We start from the raw sequence: 15,304 nt of genomic DNA on the forward strand, positions 1-15,304 counted from the left end.
ATCCCCAGGAAGGAGGCGTGCGGGAGGCAGCCGATTCGTGATTCTCTCTCATTATGGGTGTTTCTTTTCATAAAAAAACATATATATTTATTGATTTTTTTTTTTTACAGGGAGGAAGGGACAGGCACAGAGAGTTAGAAACATCCATCAGCTGCCTCCTGCACGCCCCCTACTGGGCATGTGCCCACAACCAAGGTACAGGCTCTTGACTGGAATCGAACCCGGAACTCCTGAGTCTGCAGGATGACACTCTATCCACTGAGCCACACCAGTCAGGGCTCCTCATGGATGTCTCTATCTCCCTCTCCCTCTTCCTCCCTCTGAAATCAATATATATATATTTTTTTAATTAATTTTTTTTTTTAAGAGAAACAGGTTCTTGACTATTGCGATTCACATTTCACAAGAATAACCACAGCCCAGGCAGCAAGCAGAAACGAAAGACTCAGGGGACAGTCCCGGCAGAAAGACGGATCCATGCCGACACCCGCCGGCCAGCCTCCGCGCCCCACGCCCCCCACGGCCCCCACCAAACGCCACGTAACGCCCCCAGCCCGCCTCGCCGTGGCCGTGCAGGGAGAAGACCCCGGATCTCAGACTGGCGGCCGCTCTCCCGCCCCCGGCCCGTCCGAGAGGGCTGCCCGCCGGGCATGCATCCAGCCACGCTCCCGTGGGCGGAGGGCGTGGCCTCGGCGAAGGGAAGCCACGTGTGGACCGGAGCCCCCCCAGAGCCCGGCCGGGGGAGCGCCCGGGGTCCTCACCCAGGCTGAAGAGCACCAGGAACTTGAGGCACACGAACTCCCGCTGGTCCACCTGCAGGTCCCGCAGCTTGGCCACGAGGTCCTGGGCGTGGCCCAGCAGGCTGCTCAGCGTGGCCCCCGCCTGCGCAGCGATGATGGAGTAATCCACCTGCAACAGAGGGGGGGTCAGCCCGCCCGCCGCCCGGCCCGCCGCGTGTGTGTGTGTGTGTGTGTGGGGGGAACAGGCCGCTGCTGTGTGTGTGTGTGTGTGTGTGTGTGGGGGGCAGGCCGCTGCCGTGTGTGTGTGTGTGTGTGTGGAACAGGCCGCTGCCGTGTGTGTGTGTGTGTGTGTGTGTGTGTGTGGGGGGGGAACAGGCCGCTGCCGTGTGTGTGTGTGTGTGTGGGGGGGGGGGAGGGGGGGCAGGCCGCTGCCGTGTGTGTGTGTGTGTGTGTGTGTGTGTGTGTGTGTGGAACAGGCCGCTGCCGTGTGTGTGTGTGTGTGTGTGTGTGTGTGTGTGTGTGGGGAACAGGCCGCTGCCGTGTGTGTGTGTGTGTGTGTGTGTGTGTGTGTGTGGAACAGGCCGCTGCCGTGTGTAACGGCGTGAGGGGCCCCGTGGCCGCAGGAGACACGTGCCGGCCGGGACCACCAAAGGGACCATGACGGTTCTGATACATGGAGGCGTGTCCGTGGCTTGGCAGGGAACAGGTTTGGACTGAATGCTAGATTTTTACTGCAGCCTCTCTACTCGGAGCGGCCAGATGGGGATGATCTCTGAACGCATAATCATCTGGCCACTCAGTGTGTGTGTGTGTGTATCTATCTATCTATCCATCCACCCATCCATCTATCTTTCTATCTATCTATAGATATCTATATTTATATATCTATCTCTCCGTCTCTCTCTCGTATGTGTGTGTGTGTATCCATCCATCTATCTATCTATCTATCTATCCATCCATCCATCTATCTTTCTATCTATCTATCTATCTATCTATCTATCTATAGATATCTATATTTATATATCTATCTCTCCGTCTCTCTATCTATCTATCTATAGATATCTATATTTATATATCTATCTCTCCGTCTCTCTCGTGTGTGTGTGTATCTATCATCTATCTATAGATATGTATATTTATATCTCATATATATATATATCAGAGGCCCGGTGCATGAATCCGTGCATGGGTGGGGTCCGGCCAGCCTGGCCAGGGGGCGGGGACGTGGGCGGTCGGCCGGCCTGCCTGCTGGTCGCACTCCTGGTCGAGGGGACCGTTTGCATAGGAGCCTTTTATGATATAGGATGTACACTGAGTGCCCGGATGATGATGCGTTCAGAGACCATCCTCCTCTGGCCGCTCCGTGTAGATAAGGAGCCCCCGGAAATGTAGACACACGTTAACAGCTGCTAAGGCACTTGATTTTGAGAATGAACTGCATGTTAACCAACACTGACTTTACAGTCATTCAAAGTGTGTGTGACACACACACACACACACACACACACACACACCTTTCTTTCTATTGTGAAATTGCATCATCACCTAAGATTAAGCTTTTTTTTTTTTTTTTTAAATACATGTTTTAAAATTGACTTCAGAGAGAGAGAGAAACATCCATGATGCGAGAGAAGCGCCCATCGGCGGCCTCCTGCCCTGGGGATGGAGCCCACCACCCGGGCACAGGCCTTGGACTAGAATCAAACCTGGGACCCTCGGGTCCGCACCACACCAGCCGGGCTCTGATCTGATGGCTGAGGACAACCACTTCCCGGTGGAGGAAACAAAGCAGAAAAAGGCTGATTTCCTTTTCCATAAAAACCAAACAAAATTGGTGCCCCGTCATCGGTTCCTCACGGGGACGGGAAGTTAGTTCCCTTATAACAAGGGGACCCGGGTGGCTGAGGGGCCCGGGGCGGCCGGTGTGGACCGGCGCCCGTCCGGTCTGCCCGCTGCTCTGGCACGCGGTCCCGCCGGCCGTTAATATTGCAGCAGCAGCAGCAGCAGCAGCAGCCGCACAGCCTGCCCGGGAGGCCGAGGGGCCCCGCCCGCCCTGGCCCGCCCGCCCTGGCCCGCGTGCATGAAATTTTTATATTTATCGACATTTCATTAGCATAATTGACTGCCCTCGCGTCTACGGGAGAGCGGCGCGGGCTGCCTCCGGGGCAGGAGGGACCGGTCCCCGGAGTGGAATTTGCAATTAAAACAGGAGGCGGAATGGATGCGACTCCTCATTGTGTGAAGATGATGAGTCTGATGTTCAGCCTCCGCCGAGAGCGCCCGTGTCCGCGAGAGCGAGGGAAGGGGTGCGTCCGGGGGGGGCCCCCCCGAAGGCGTCCGTCAGTGTGCGGGGAGTCGGCTGCGTGGGGAGCGGTCCCCCGGGGCGGCCGGGCCGGCCTCCGCCCTCCCGTCTCAGCATCAGGGTCTCAGACCAGCGGCTCTGGCTTCTGCCTCTGGCGAACCAGGACGCGGACAGCTGGGCTGGGACAGGCACACACCGTGCGGCCACTGCCTGCCCAGCTCACGGCCCGGCCGCGTGGCTCCGGGGCGGAGCATCGACCCAGGAGCCAGGAGGCCAGGGTTCGATTCCCGGTCGGGGCACAGGCCCGGGGTGCGGGCTCCGTCCCCAGTGGGGGGCGTGCGGGAGGCAGCCGGTCCGTGATGCTCTCTCATCATGGGTGTCTCTGTCTCTCTCCCCTCCCCTCCTCTCTGAAGTCAGTAATTAAAAAAATATACACTGAGTGGCCAGAGTGGTAAAATAAAAAAAGGCGTGTGTGTGTGTGTGTGCGTGCGCGCGCGTATACACACACACGTTGAATGATTATACAATCAGTGTTGGTTAACACGCAGGTCCTTTTCAAAATCAAGTGCATTATCAGCAGTGAACGTGTGCCTACGTTTTTGTGGGCGCCTTATCCACACCGAGTGGCCTGATTGTTATGGTCTCTAAACACATAATAGCCTAGCCACTCAGCGCACATCCTATAGAATAAAAGGCCAATATGCAAATGGTCCCCTCGACCAGGCGTGTGACCAGCAGGCAGGCCGGCCAGCCGCCCACGTCCCCTCCCCCTGGCCAGGCTGGCCGGACCCCACCCGTGCACGCATTCATGCACCGGGCCTCTACCACACACACACACACACACACACACACACACACACACTCTCTCTCACTGAGTGGCCAGATTCTTATGGGTTCAGAGATCATCATCATCTGGCCGCCCCTGTAGGGGAAAGAAAGAGCTAGAGGAATCGGGCCGGGGTTCAGGTGCGGGGCGGCCCCCCCTCAGGGGGTCCCCTCCTCCCGCTGGTGATGCCAGGACCTGGGCAGCCAGGCCCAGAGCCCCCCGCCCCCCGCCCCTCCGCGGCCGGCCCCGGAGACAGGCCGTGCCTTCCCGCTCAGCGGTAATTGTCCGCCCGGCAGCACTTAGGGGAGTGAGCACGGGGGAGGCCGTTTCCAAGGGGCCGGCCTGGGCGCTCGGAGGAGCAGGCTCAGCCGCTCCATCGCTGAGCTGCCCGCCGAGGAAAGGAAATCACATTAATTTGTGGCCGAGTCTGTTCTTCCAATGCGGCTCCCGGTGGGCAGGGAGGGGCGGGGGGTAGAGAGAGGGAGGGAGGGAGGAGGCAGGGAGAGGAGGAGGAGGGAAAGAGGGAGGGAGGGAGGAGGCAGGGAGGGCAAGGAGAGGGGGAAGAGGGAGGGAGGGGGCAGGGATGGGGGTGGAGGCGGCCTCTCCCTGCAGATCCGTGCTGCTGCGGTTCCACACACACACACACACACACATACACACACACACACACACACACACGTGCCCCGGCTGGTGTGGCTCAGTGGGTGGGGCGCCAAGCTGAGGGCTACAAGGTTCCGGTTTCGATTCCGGTCGAGGGCCTGTGCCTGGGCGGCAAGGTCAGTCCCAGGCCCAGGCCACGCAGGAGGCAGCCCATCGGCGTGTCTCTCTCACATGGATGCTTCTCTCTCTGTCTGTCTCTCCGCCGCTCTCTGCCGCTCTCTCTAAAAATCAATGCGAAAATACCCTCGGGGGAGGATTAGAAAAACAAACAAAACGCCATTGGTGGCCGGCCGGACGCTGGAGCCAGGCCGAGGCCGAGCCGTCCACTTACCAGGACACCGAGTCCGCCTTCATTTATTCTCATTTTTTAAAAAAATGTTTTTTTTTTTTATTGATTTCTGAGAGGCAGGGCGAGAGCGGCAGAAACATCCAGGGCGGGGGAGAACCACGGGCCGGCTGCCTCCTGCACGCCCCGGAATTAGGATGGAGCCCGCAGCCCGGGCCTGTGCCCTGGACGGGGACTCGCACCCTGGCCTCCTGGCTCCTAGGCAGAGGCTCACCCCTGAGCCACGCCGGCCGGGCTGATTGCAGATTCTGACCCAGTGGTTGTTCGGGCCCTCGGAGCCCCGCAGGCCGGACAGGTCCCTGGTGACCGTCCCACCGGACACGGGCGCCTGCGGGATTTCCTGCCTCCCCCCTCGCCCCCCACCCCCGCCGCCGTCCGCCCCCTCCACGCACAGGGGGCTCCTGGCCCCTCCTCCGCCCCCTCCCCCTCCTCCTCTTCCCCCTCCTGCACCCCCCCCCCCCCGCACCCACCTGTTGCCCGGTAACCAGCGCGATGCAGCCGTCCTTCCCGTGCACCACCTGCCGGAAGAGGTGGTCCAGGATGAGCAGCTCACTCCAGCAGTTCTGCAGCAGCTTCATCTGGTCGTCCACCTGCCGAGACAGACGCCCCCCGTGAGCCCCCAGGAAATTTCCCCCTCTCCCAGGTTCCTCCCCCAGCCCCTGCCCCTCCCCGTAATTTTATTGTTATTTTAAAATATATAAATGTGTGTGTGTGTGTGTATATATATACACACACAAAAGAGGGAGAGATAGAAGCATGAATGGTGAGAGAGATGGAGCCCACAACCTGGGCATGCGCCCTTGACCGGCGTCGAACCCGGGACCCTCCCGTCCCCAGGCGGGCGCTCCATCCGCTGAGCCTCACCGGCCAGGACAACGACAAACGGGAAACCCGTCCCTCACGGATGCGGAGCATCCGGGTGCGCACCGCCCCCTAAGGACAGCGGAGAAGTAACGGTTTTGTTCCGGGGGGAGGTGGGGGGGCTGTCTGCGCGCAGACAGGCCGGGGCGCCCCGAATGGAAGGCCCTCTGTCTTTACGAAGCGCGGCTCGCACCCTGGCTGCCGTTCAGCCTGGTCCCCGTGGCCCGAGGTTTTCCGAGGCCGAGGATGACGAACAAACGTCCTCCCTCAGACAGGCTGAGGGCGGGGGGCGTCCCCTCTCTCCGGGCCGTCCCTCCCCCAGGGGGGCATTCAGGCCGAGAGAGAGAGAGAGAGAGAGAGAGAGAGAGAGAGAGAGAGAGAGAGAGAGAGAGGGCGAGCGCGCGCGAGCGCTCTGTGCACCAGGAAACCAGAGCTCCCGCCTCCTGCTGGGAACCGGCCCCTCCCCCGCCTCCCCTCCCCCTCTCCCACCCGTGACCTCGGGCTCGTCAGGATTTAATTAAGGGCGTCGTTAAGCCGGCGGCTCGGAGCGCTAACGAGCGTGTTTCGGTAACGCGGGTGATTGCACGCTCACACGCACCGCACGGCGGGCCCTCGGGGGCTGTGAGGTGGATGGCGGAGCCGGGAGCGAGGAGGCCCCGGTGGAGGGAGGGAGGGAGGGAGCTCAGGCCTCGGGTGTGTGTGGGGGGGCGGCAGCATTTGTTATTCTAATTTTGCAACAATAAGCGGCCCCGAGGGTTGGAGACCACCATGGCTTCCCGGCTCTGGAGGGTCCCGGCCTCGAGTGGAGTCATCGCTGGGCGGGCAGGTGGCCCTGGGAGCCTGGGGGCCGGGGCCCTGACAGATGTGCAGGCTGGGCGTCCTCTGTGCTCCCCACGAGCTCCCCGAGGCAGAGACCCAGGACCCATGCCCCGGCGGGGGGCGGGGTAGGTTTATTGGGGGGAGATGGTTGGGCCAGGCGCCCGGAATTGAACCCAGCGGGACCCTTCCGTCCGCAGGCCGACGCCCTATCCACTGAGCCACACCGGTCTCACCATCACATTTAAAAGCCGGCCCTGGCTCCCGGCCACAGCTCCGCAGCCGCTGGCCCCCAGGCTTGGCGCGGGTTCGACCGGCTCCGTGGGCCTCGAAGGCGGGGGCCAGGGGGGGGCCACGGACTCGGGGGCACTCAGCCCGGCAGAGGCCGCTCTGGGCTCATTCCAGGCCGGGCACCAGCGGCCGGGGCCCTGCACCAGCAGCCGGTTGGCCTCCCTGGTGCAGTCAGAGCCCTCGGGCGCAGCTTGCTAGGAGCCCCGCCCGGGGTTTTTCTGCAAAAGCTTCTTTTCCGGACGGCCCGTCTCCCCTCCCGCCTCCCCTCCCGCCTCCCCCCTCTCCGTCCCCGCCTCTCCTCAGGGCCATTCGGGAAACACGACACGAGGGGAAACCTGAAAGCGGCCGCGCCTCCCTCCCACCCCAGCGACGCACCTGCGTGCGTGTTGTCGGTGTTTAAAACTATGTTTTTGTGGACGTCAGAGAGGCAGGGAGAGGGAGAGAGAGAGAAACGTCCAGGAGGAGAGAGAATCAGGGACCGGCTGCCTCCCGCACGCCCCCCACTGGGGCTGGAGCCGGCCACCCGGGCCTGTGCCCCGTCCGGGAACCGAACCCCGACCTCCTGGTTCACAGGTCCACGCTCAGCCGCACCAGTGAGCAATGTTTGAACACCAAGGCCACTGCCCCCTGAACCACCCACTCACCCTCCCACCCCTTCCCCCTGCTTTCTGGGGTGCTGCCCTCCTTCCCCCGTTCCGTGGGAATGAAGGCACGCGCCTCTCTCACCCCCCTTGGCTCCGGGTTCGAGAGGAATGGCCGAAATAAGCAGCAGCCGCCCCGGCTAGTGCTGCTCAGTGGGTAGCGTGGCCGGCCACGCGGACCGAACGGTCCCGGGTTCGATCCCGCTCCAGGGCATGTCCCTCAGGGGCCGGCTCCTGCCCAGCCCAGGAGTCAAGCAGGAGGCAGGCCATGGGCGTGCGTCTTCTCTCCGTCGGTGTTTCTCTCCGTCTTCCCCTCTCTCTGAAGATCACGGGGAAGATACCCTGGGGAGAGGGTTAAAAGTCGCCGAAGCCGGTGCGGCTCAGTGGATAGAGCGTCGGCCTGCGGACTGGAGGGTCCCGGGTTCGATTCCGGTCAGGGGCATGTACCTTGGTGGCGGGCACATCCCCAGTGGGGGGCGTGCAGGAGGCAGCTGACGGATGTTTCTCTCTCATCGATGTTTCTAGCTCTCTGTCCCTCTCCCTTCCTCTCTGTAAAAATCAATACAACATATTTTAAAAAAAATAATAATAAAGCAGCAGCTGCCGCCGCCCCGGCCCCACCCGGGCCCCTCCCCGAAGGCAGCCGGGCCGTCCGTTCCGTCCGATGGTCGGGAGGGAAAGCCCGGAGCTCAGCACAATTTTCATGTCGGGCGCGGGGCCCGCGGCCCCGCCAGCAGCCGCGGCGGACGGCGGCCATCCATCAGCGGCCGGGGCGCGCCGCTCCCAAATGGAATAATATATCTCCGGCGCCGATCGCGCGCGGGCCGCGGCCCATACATCACGCCGCGCGCGCGGGCGGCCGCGGCGCCATTAACCTTCCACCTGTTCCCGCGTCCTTCAGCCGGAGCGACCCTGCCCTTGGCGGCCGCCGGCCCCCGTCACCGCCGCCCGGAGCCGCGAGCGGCCGCCGCCATAACTCAGAGGCAATGGCCCGGGGGCCTGACAAATGCCTGCCCGCGGCGCGGGGCGAGGGCCGTTTGTCACCGCCAGCCGCTGACCTCGGTGACACGGCGGGGAGGACGCGCGGGGGACCGCAGACGGACTCGGGGGCTCCAGCGTGGACAGTGACCGGGCCGGGCCGGGCCGGGCCTCCTGGTGGAAATCCCCTCCGGCCAGCTCCGAGGGCGGCCCTGGGGCTCGGGGCCCGGGGGGCTCCCCCACACCCCAGATGCCGGCTCCTGGCTGCTGCCGCCTCCGGCTGGGCGTGCCGGGATCGGCCACCCTGTCGGCTCTCACCCTGGTCACGGGGACGGAGGCACAGGCAGGATGGGGACGGCAGGAAAGGGAGCCGGGGAGGGGGTTGGGGCGCCGGCTGTTTTACTATTATTATTATTTTTTAAATTAAAAAAAATATATATATATATATATTTTATTGATTTTTTACAGAGAGAAAGGGAGAGAGATAGTTACAAACATCGATCAGCCGCCTACTACTGGGGATGTGCCCGCAACCAAGGTCCATGCCCTTGAGCGGAATCGAACCCGGGACCTTTCAGTCCTCAGGCTGATGCTCTATCCACTGAGCCACACCGGTTTCAGCTATTATTATTATTATTATTATTATTATTATTATTATTATTATTTTATCCTACCCTTGAGGGTACTTTCCCAGCGATCTTTAGAGAGAGGGAAAGACAGAGAGAAGTGTCCACAGAGAGTTAATGAGTTGCCGCCTCCAGCACCAGCCTCGTCCGGGTGGGGCCCTGGGCCGGGGAGGAGCCTGCCACCGAGGGACGTGCCCTTGAGCGGGATCGAACCCGGGACCGTTGGGTCTGCAGGGCGATGCCCTACCCACTGAGCCACACTGGCCAGGGCAGCCGCTGCTGTTTCAGCTGCTCCTCCGAGGGCCGAGGCGTGACAGTGAGGAAGGGAGAGAGGAAGCTGTATGCAGGTGGCGGGTTTATCCTTGTGCTGGTGGGGGTGTTGGGGCGGGGGTGGGGGGAGCGGGCGGTTAGGGTTTCTGGAGACGTGACACCACTCAGGAAGGCGCATCGCCGTGGCGAGTTATGTCTCATGTAAGGCGGGGGGGGGGGGGGAGAGAAAAAGTGCCCTCACCGGTGTGGCTCAGTGGATAGAGCGTCGGCCTGCGGACTGAAGGGTCCCGGGTTCGATTCCCGCCAAGGGCATGTGCCTTGGTGGCAGGCACATCCCCAGTGGGGGGCGTGCAGGAGGCAGCTGATGGATGTTTCTCTCTCATCGATGTTTCTGGCTCTCTCTCCCTCTCCCCTCCTCTCTGTAAAGAATCAGTAAACTATATTTAAAAACACAAAGGAAATAAACAAGAAGATGGGGAGGGGGCTGTTAACAGAACCGCCATGCATCGCCCTGGCTTCTCCCCTCCAAGCGAGACCCCTCCCGCTTCCCGTCGGCCACGGACCAGGCTCCCTCCGCTTAGAAGCAGACTCGGGGCCCCGTCCCCCCAAACGGAAAAGACGCTCCCCTCCACGCAATTATCCTAACGCCGAGGTCGGCAAACCCCTCCGTCCGCAGAGCCGACACCACCAGCTCCACGACGGACACGTCTCTGGAGAGCCACGTTTTTTTAAACGTAAAAGTCCTCCCACGCCACGTCCCCCACACAGACCCGCCTGGGCCGTGGCGTTCCGTGGAAGAGCCGCCCTGCAGGGGCCCCGGAGCCGCCGGTGGCTCGCGAGCCGCGGTTTGCCGACCGCGGGGCTGCGATGGAGAGCAGATACAAGGTGGGCAGCCAAAAAAACAACACCCCCCCCCCCTCACACACAGACACACACACACACACACACACACACACAAGAAAAACCAGAAAAAGCAGCGGCCGCTCGGCATTCCTGGGCGTGAGTCACCGCATTCCTCCCTCTCCGTCCGTCCGGGGAAGCACGGGCCTCGCGGTGACAACAAACGGCCTGTCCGGGGCCATCTGTTTCCGACTCCCACACCGATGGCGGCCGCTGCCTCCGGGAGCCGCCGGCTCACCCACACCGCCCGGCCCCACCGCCGCCCGCTCGCCAGGGAGTCCCAGCCCGGGTTTATGATGGGAAGGAGCGCGGGAAGCCTCCGCGCCCTGCTGGGAAGGCCGTCCGTCCGTCCGTCTGTCCGTCAGGGGCTGGGAAGGCCGTCCGTCCATCCGTCCGGGGCAGGGAAGGCCGTCTGTCTGTCCCTGGGCTCGGGAGGTGTCGGGACCGGGGCTGGGGGAGTGTATGCAGCCAGGGGGAAGGTTATTACTGAAGGAAAGGCGGTGGGGAAAAGGAAAGAAAAGAAAAGAAAAGAAAAGAAAAGAAAAGAAAAGAAAAGAAAAGAAAAGAAAAGAAAAGAAAAAGAGAAGAGAAGAGAAGAGAAGAGAAGAGAAGAGAAGAGAAGAGAAGAGAAGAGAAGAGAAGAAAAGAGAAAAAAGGTGTCTTGTCTATTCTGCCCTGGGATGGAGGCCAGGTGCCCGCCCTCCTCCGACGGAGACGTGGTGTTTGTGAAGGTGTCTGTTCTGACGGGCAGGACCCTCCGAAATCCCACCTCCCGGCCTCCCCGCCCCTCCCCTCGGCCTGGGAGACGCCCAGGCGGGACCCACAGGGAGGGGAGAGGGGGCGGGACTCTCACCTCGGCCCTGGACCCTGGGCTGTCAATCAGGTTCAAGGTCACGGGCACCTTGTCTGTGCGGGGAGGACGGGAGCAGGAGGCGCCCACCACCGGCGTTCCAGGCCGACGCCCCCGCCTCCTCTCGGTTTGGGGTGAGAAGGGCCTTCGCTGATTTGGAAGGAAATGCCGATACGGGGAGCGGGTGATGTCGGTGGGAGAAAGCAAGGCGGGCACTGAGTTACAGGGACATTAAGATTTATGGGTTTCCTTGTTTTCAAAAATATGTGTTTATGGATGTCAGAGAGGAAGGGAGAAGGAGAGAAAGAGAGAAGCATCCACGGGGAGAGAGAGAGGATCACGGACCGGCTGCCTCCCGCACGCCCCCCACTGGGGACGGAGCCCGCCCCCCGGGCCTGTGCCCTGAGCGGGAATCGAACCCGGGACCTCTCAGTCTGCAGGGCATTGTTCTTTCCACTGAGCCACACCGGCCAGGGCTGTTTTGTTTTGTTAACCCCCTCCCTCCCCAGCCAGGCTCACCCCCCCAACCAGGACGGGGGAGGAGCCTGCCACCGAGGTCCATGCCCTTGCCCGGAATCGAACCCGGGACCCTTTGGACCCAGGGCGGACGCCCTACCCACTGAGCCAGACGGGCGAGGGCTGTATTTTTTAAAAACGTTTCCGAAGGACCCGGCGTGTAACGTATTGTTTACCTTGTCTGACATTGCGCGCGGGAGGCACTCAGAAACGCCGTGAATAAATCACGGGGCGAGATAATCACAGAGCTGTCGGCCCGCGCGGGGGAAAGGATAAAACTTCTCCGGGGAGAGATCAGTCTAGTCCCCGAGCGGCCGGGACGCGACCTCTGTTACCGGGACTCACAGGTGGCGGGGAGCCGACGTCCTTGATGTTTTCAAAAAGGCAGTCTTTCTACTCAGTGTCACATCTTCCTGACTTCCTGGCCTGGAAATCCACCCCCACACGACGGCTTTTTAAAGTAAGGACTACCTCGACTGCTCCTGGGAAAACACCGGGAGCGCCCAGAGGAGGAGGATCTCCGAACGCATAATCTTCTGGCCGCTCCGGGTCCGTCCCGCAGAATAAAAGGCTCATGTGCAAATGGTCCCCTCGACCAGGAGTTCGACCAGCAGGCAGGCCGGCCAACCGCCCGTGTCCTCTCCCCCTGGCCAGGCTGGCCGGGCCCCACCCATGCACGGATTCATGTACCGGGCCTCTGATGTGTGTGTGTGTGTGTGTGTGTGTGTATAATATAACATACATAGTCAGATTATTATGTGTTCAGAGATCTCACACACACACACACACACACACACACACTGTGGCCAGATTATTATGTGTTCAGAGATCTCACACACACACACACACACACACACACTGTGGCCAGATTATTATGTGTTCAGAGATCACACACACACACACACACACACACACTGTGGCCAGATTATTATGTGTTCAGAGATCTCACACACACACACACATACACACACACACACTGTGGCCAGATTATTATGTGTTCAGAGATCTCACACACACACACACACACACACACACACACACACTGTGGCCAGATTATTATGTGTTCAGAGATCACACACACACACACACACACTGTGGCCAGATTATTATGTGTTCAGAGATCACACACACACACACACACACACACTGTGGCCAGATTATTATGTGTTCAGAGATCACACGCACGCACTGAGTGGCCGGATTGCTGTGCGTTCAGAGATCATCGCCATCTGGCCGCTCCGTGGAGATGTGAATAAGTTGGGGGAGCTGTAATTTTTCCTCCGTCGGATTCTCTGCTGATCAGACTCACAGCCGAACACCCGTGCTTGGGACTGGGCCTCTCGGGCTCCATCAGCACCAGCCCGCGATCCGTCCCGATGGTTAGGAAAAGGAGAGGGACGGGCAGGCCGGCCGTGGGGAGCGGGTGGGCCGCGCCCCGCGGAGCCCTTTTTCTGTAAAAACGAGGTGAGAAGCCCGCCCGGGTTCTGCAGCCCAACAGGGTCCCCCACGGACGGACACACACGTGGTGCGGCCATAACACCCGCGTGAACACGCAGGTCCTTTCCAAGGCCGAGCGACGTCTCGGCCGCGGGGGGGTGTCTGCATGTTGGGGGGGCTGTCTCCCCCCTCTGACTAGGCTATCGGCCCCTCACAAGGCCTCTTCCAAGACCGAGTTGACTCCGGCCCTGGCTGGTGTGGCTCAGTGGGCAGAGCGCCGGCCTGGGGACGGAAGGGTCTGGAGTTCGATTCCCGGTCAGGGCACCTGACGGGGTGGCGGGCTCGATCCCCAGGGTGGGGCGTGCGGGAGGCCGCCGACCCATCCTTCTCTCTCGTCACGGATGTTTCTCTCTCTCTCTCTTCCTCTCAGAGATCAACACAAGCACATTTAAAAACAAAAAGACGGAGCTGACTGCAATGGCGTGGTTTTTCCCTGCCTCCCCCCCACCCTCCCTCTGTGCACCGAGCGGCCTGCCGCTGGGCTCTCCCGCGGGTGGTGCAGTTGGCTGAGCGTGTCCCATGCACCAAGGGGTCACTGGTCCTGATTCCTGGTCAGGGCCCGTGCCCCCGTGCTGGACCTTCTCCCCAGGGAGGGGGTTGCAGGAGGCAGCCGATTCATGTTTCTCTCTCTCTCTCTCTCCCTAAAAACCACTGAAAACATATTTAAAAAATGGTCAATGGCTGGCCATTTTAGATGGCTCCGTCTATTGTTTTCATTTGCAAATGAAGCCATCTTCTATTTGCTAATATTATTGGCTTATCTAGGAAGCCAGGGATCTGTTTTTGTATGACCACGATCCTAGATCCTTTACACCACATGTGTCAAACACAAGGCCCGCGGGCCAAATCCGTCCCGCCAGGCCTTGCGATGTGGCCCGCACCGCGCTGTCATCACTGCACTCCGCTGCGTTTCCATCACAATGACAGTTTATGACTGTTCAGTAAACCATTCGGCCCGCGATTTAGGCTGGATTTTAAAGATTTTGGCCCCTTCTCTGATTGAGTTCGACACCCCTACTTTACACAGTCCTCGCCTCGATACGTTCTTTGTAAGTTGTAACAACGTGTCTGTCTGCCACTGGAACCCAGTTACTTTGTAACCCTTCCGCTTAGCCCCGGTGTGCGGGGCGGGGGCCCCCGTCCCTCCCCTCTCCCGGCCCACCCCATCCCACCACCAGGAAAGCGGGTGCAGCGATCTCTCCAAAGCTCTGCCCGGCCCCACAGAGCTCCCCGGCGGCCAAGGAGAAAAGGGGCCCCGGCGGGCACCACGCCCCCTCCTGCCTCCGGCCTCCAGCCACCACCCATGCAACCTGCTCACAACCAAATAAGCCCAAGAAAGGCTGCCGCCAGGGGCGGAAGCGCAGATAACATTCCTCCTCACACCTCCCGCCCCCCCCCCCCCTCCGCCCCACCAGCGGGAGGAAGCAGGGCCCTGCCAGCGACACAAACACGCCAGGAAAAGCATTTCCTCGGCCCGGACACCAACGAGCACACAGAACCGTCCTCGCCGAGGCCGTTAACCCCCGAGGCCCCGTGCCAGCCGCAGGCGTTTCCGAGCAGCGGCCTGCCCGCTGGCCTGGCCGCCGAGGGGCCCGGGGCCGAGCTCTCCGGGCCCCCCCCCCCCCCATTCTATTTCTGGACCCTCCTTTGTTCCCGGAGCTAAGAATAGCGGGGCCGGGCCTGGGGGGTTATTTATAGCCCCTCCCTCCCCATAGGGCCTAGTTAGTCATTTATAGTTCCTGTGTTGTGTGTTTTTCGGTCGCCTCACCTCTTTGCTGATGAGACCCGTTCCCCTCGGAGTTTATTTAGTAACAAATTGCCCGTAAATAGCGTCTCTTTTAATATAGGAATCGTCTATATTTAGACCCCGTCTCAGATCGGACTCCCGTTTCCCAGGAGCTAAAAACAGATTTCAATGGGGGGGGGGGGGAATGGGGAGGGAGGATCTATAACTAGGTGTTGTTTTTAATAATTTTTAAAAACAATTTATTATTATTATTATTATTATTATTATTATTATTTTGCCCAAACCGGTTTGGCTCAGTGATGGAGCGTCAGCCTGCGGACTGAAGGGTCCCGGGTTCGATTCCGGTCAAGGGCACGGACCTTGGTTGCGGGCACATCCCCAGTGGGGGGCGTGCAGGAGGCAGCTGGTCCATGTTTCTCTCTCATCGATGTTTCTAT

General features: G+C 60.7%; 1 protein-coding gene across 1 annotated transcript in view; it reads right to left on the reverse strand.

Moving 5' to 3' along the window:
- Nucleotides 1-149: 149 nt before the first annotated feature.
- The window catches only part of NR5A2 (nuclear receptor subfamily 5 group A member 2), a gene marked incomplete at its 3' end in the record, with an annotated part of 32,495 nt that continues 17,340 nt past the window's right edge, over nucleotides 150-15,304 (reverse strand). Inside the window, exons 5-8 of the mRNA XM_036440192.1 lie at nucleotides 5,345-5,464; nucleotides 749-909; nucleotides 374-380; nucleotides 150-155 (exon numbers count right to left, since the gene is read on the reverse strand). Coding sequence (XP_036296085.1) covers nucleotides 150-155; nucleotides 374-380; nucleotides 749-909; nucleotides 5,345-5,464 — 294 coding nt within the window. The remainder of the gene's footprint in view (nucleotides 156-373; nucleotides 381-748; nucleotides 910-5,344; nucleotides 5,465-15,304) is intronic.

Source organism: Pipistrellus kuhlii, unplaced genomic scaffold (genome assembly GCF_014108245.1).
Source record: "Pipistrellus kuhlii isolate mPipKuh1 unplaced genomic scaffold, mPipKuh1.p scaffold_m20_p_166, whole genome shotgun sequence".
Taxonomy (NCBI): Eukaryota; Metazoa; Chordata; class Mammalia; order Chiroptera; family Vespertilionidae; genus Pipistrellus; species Pipistrellus kuhlii.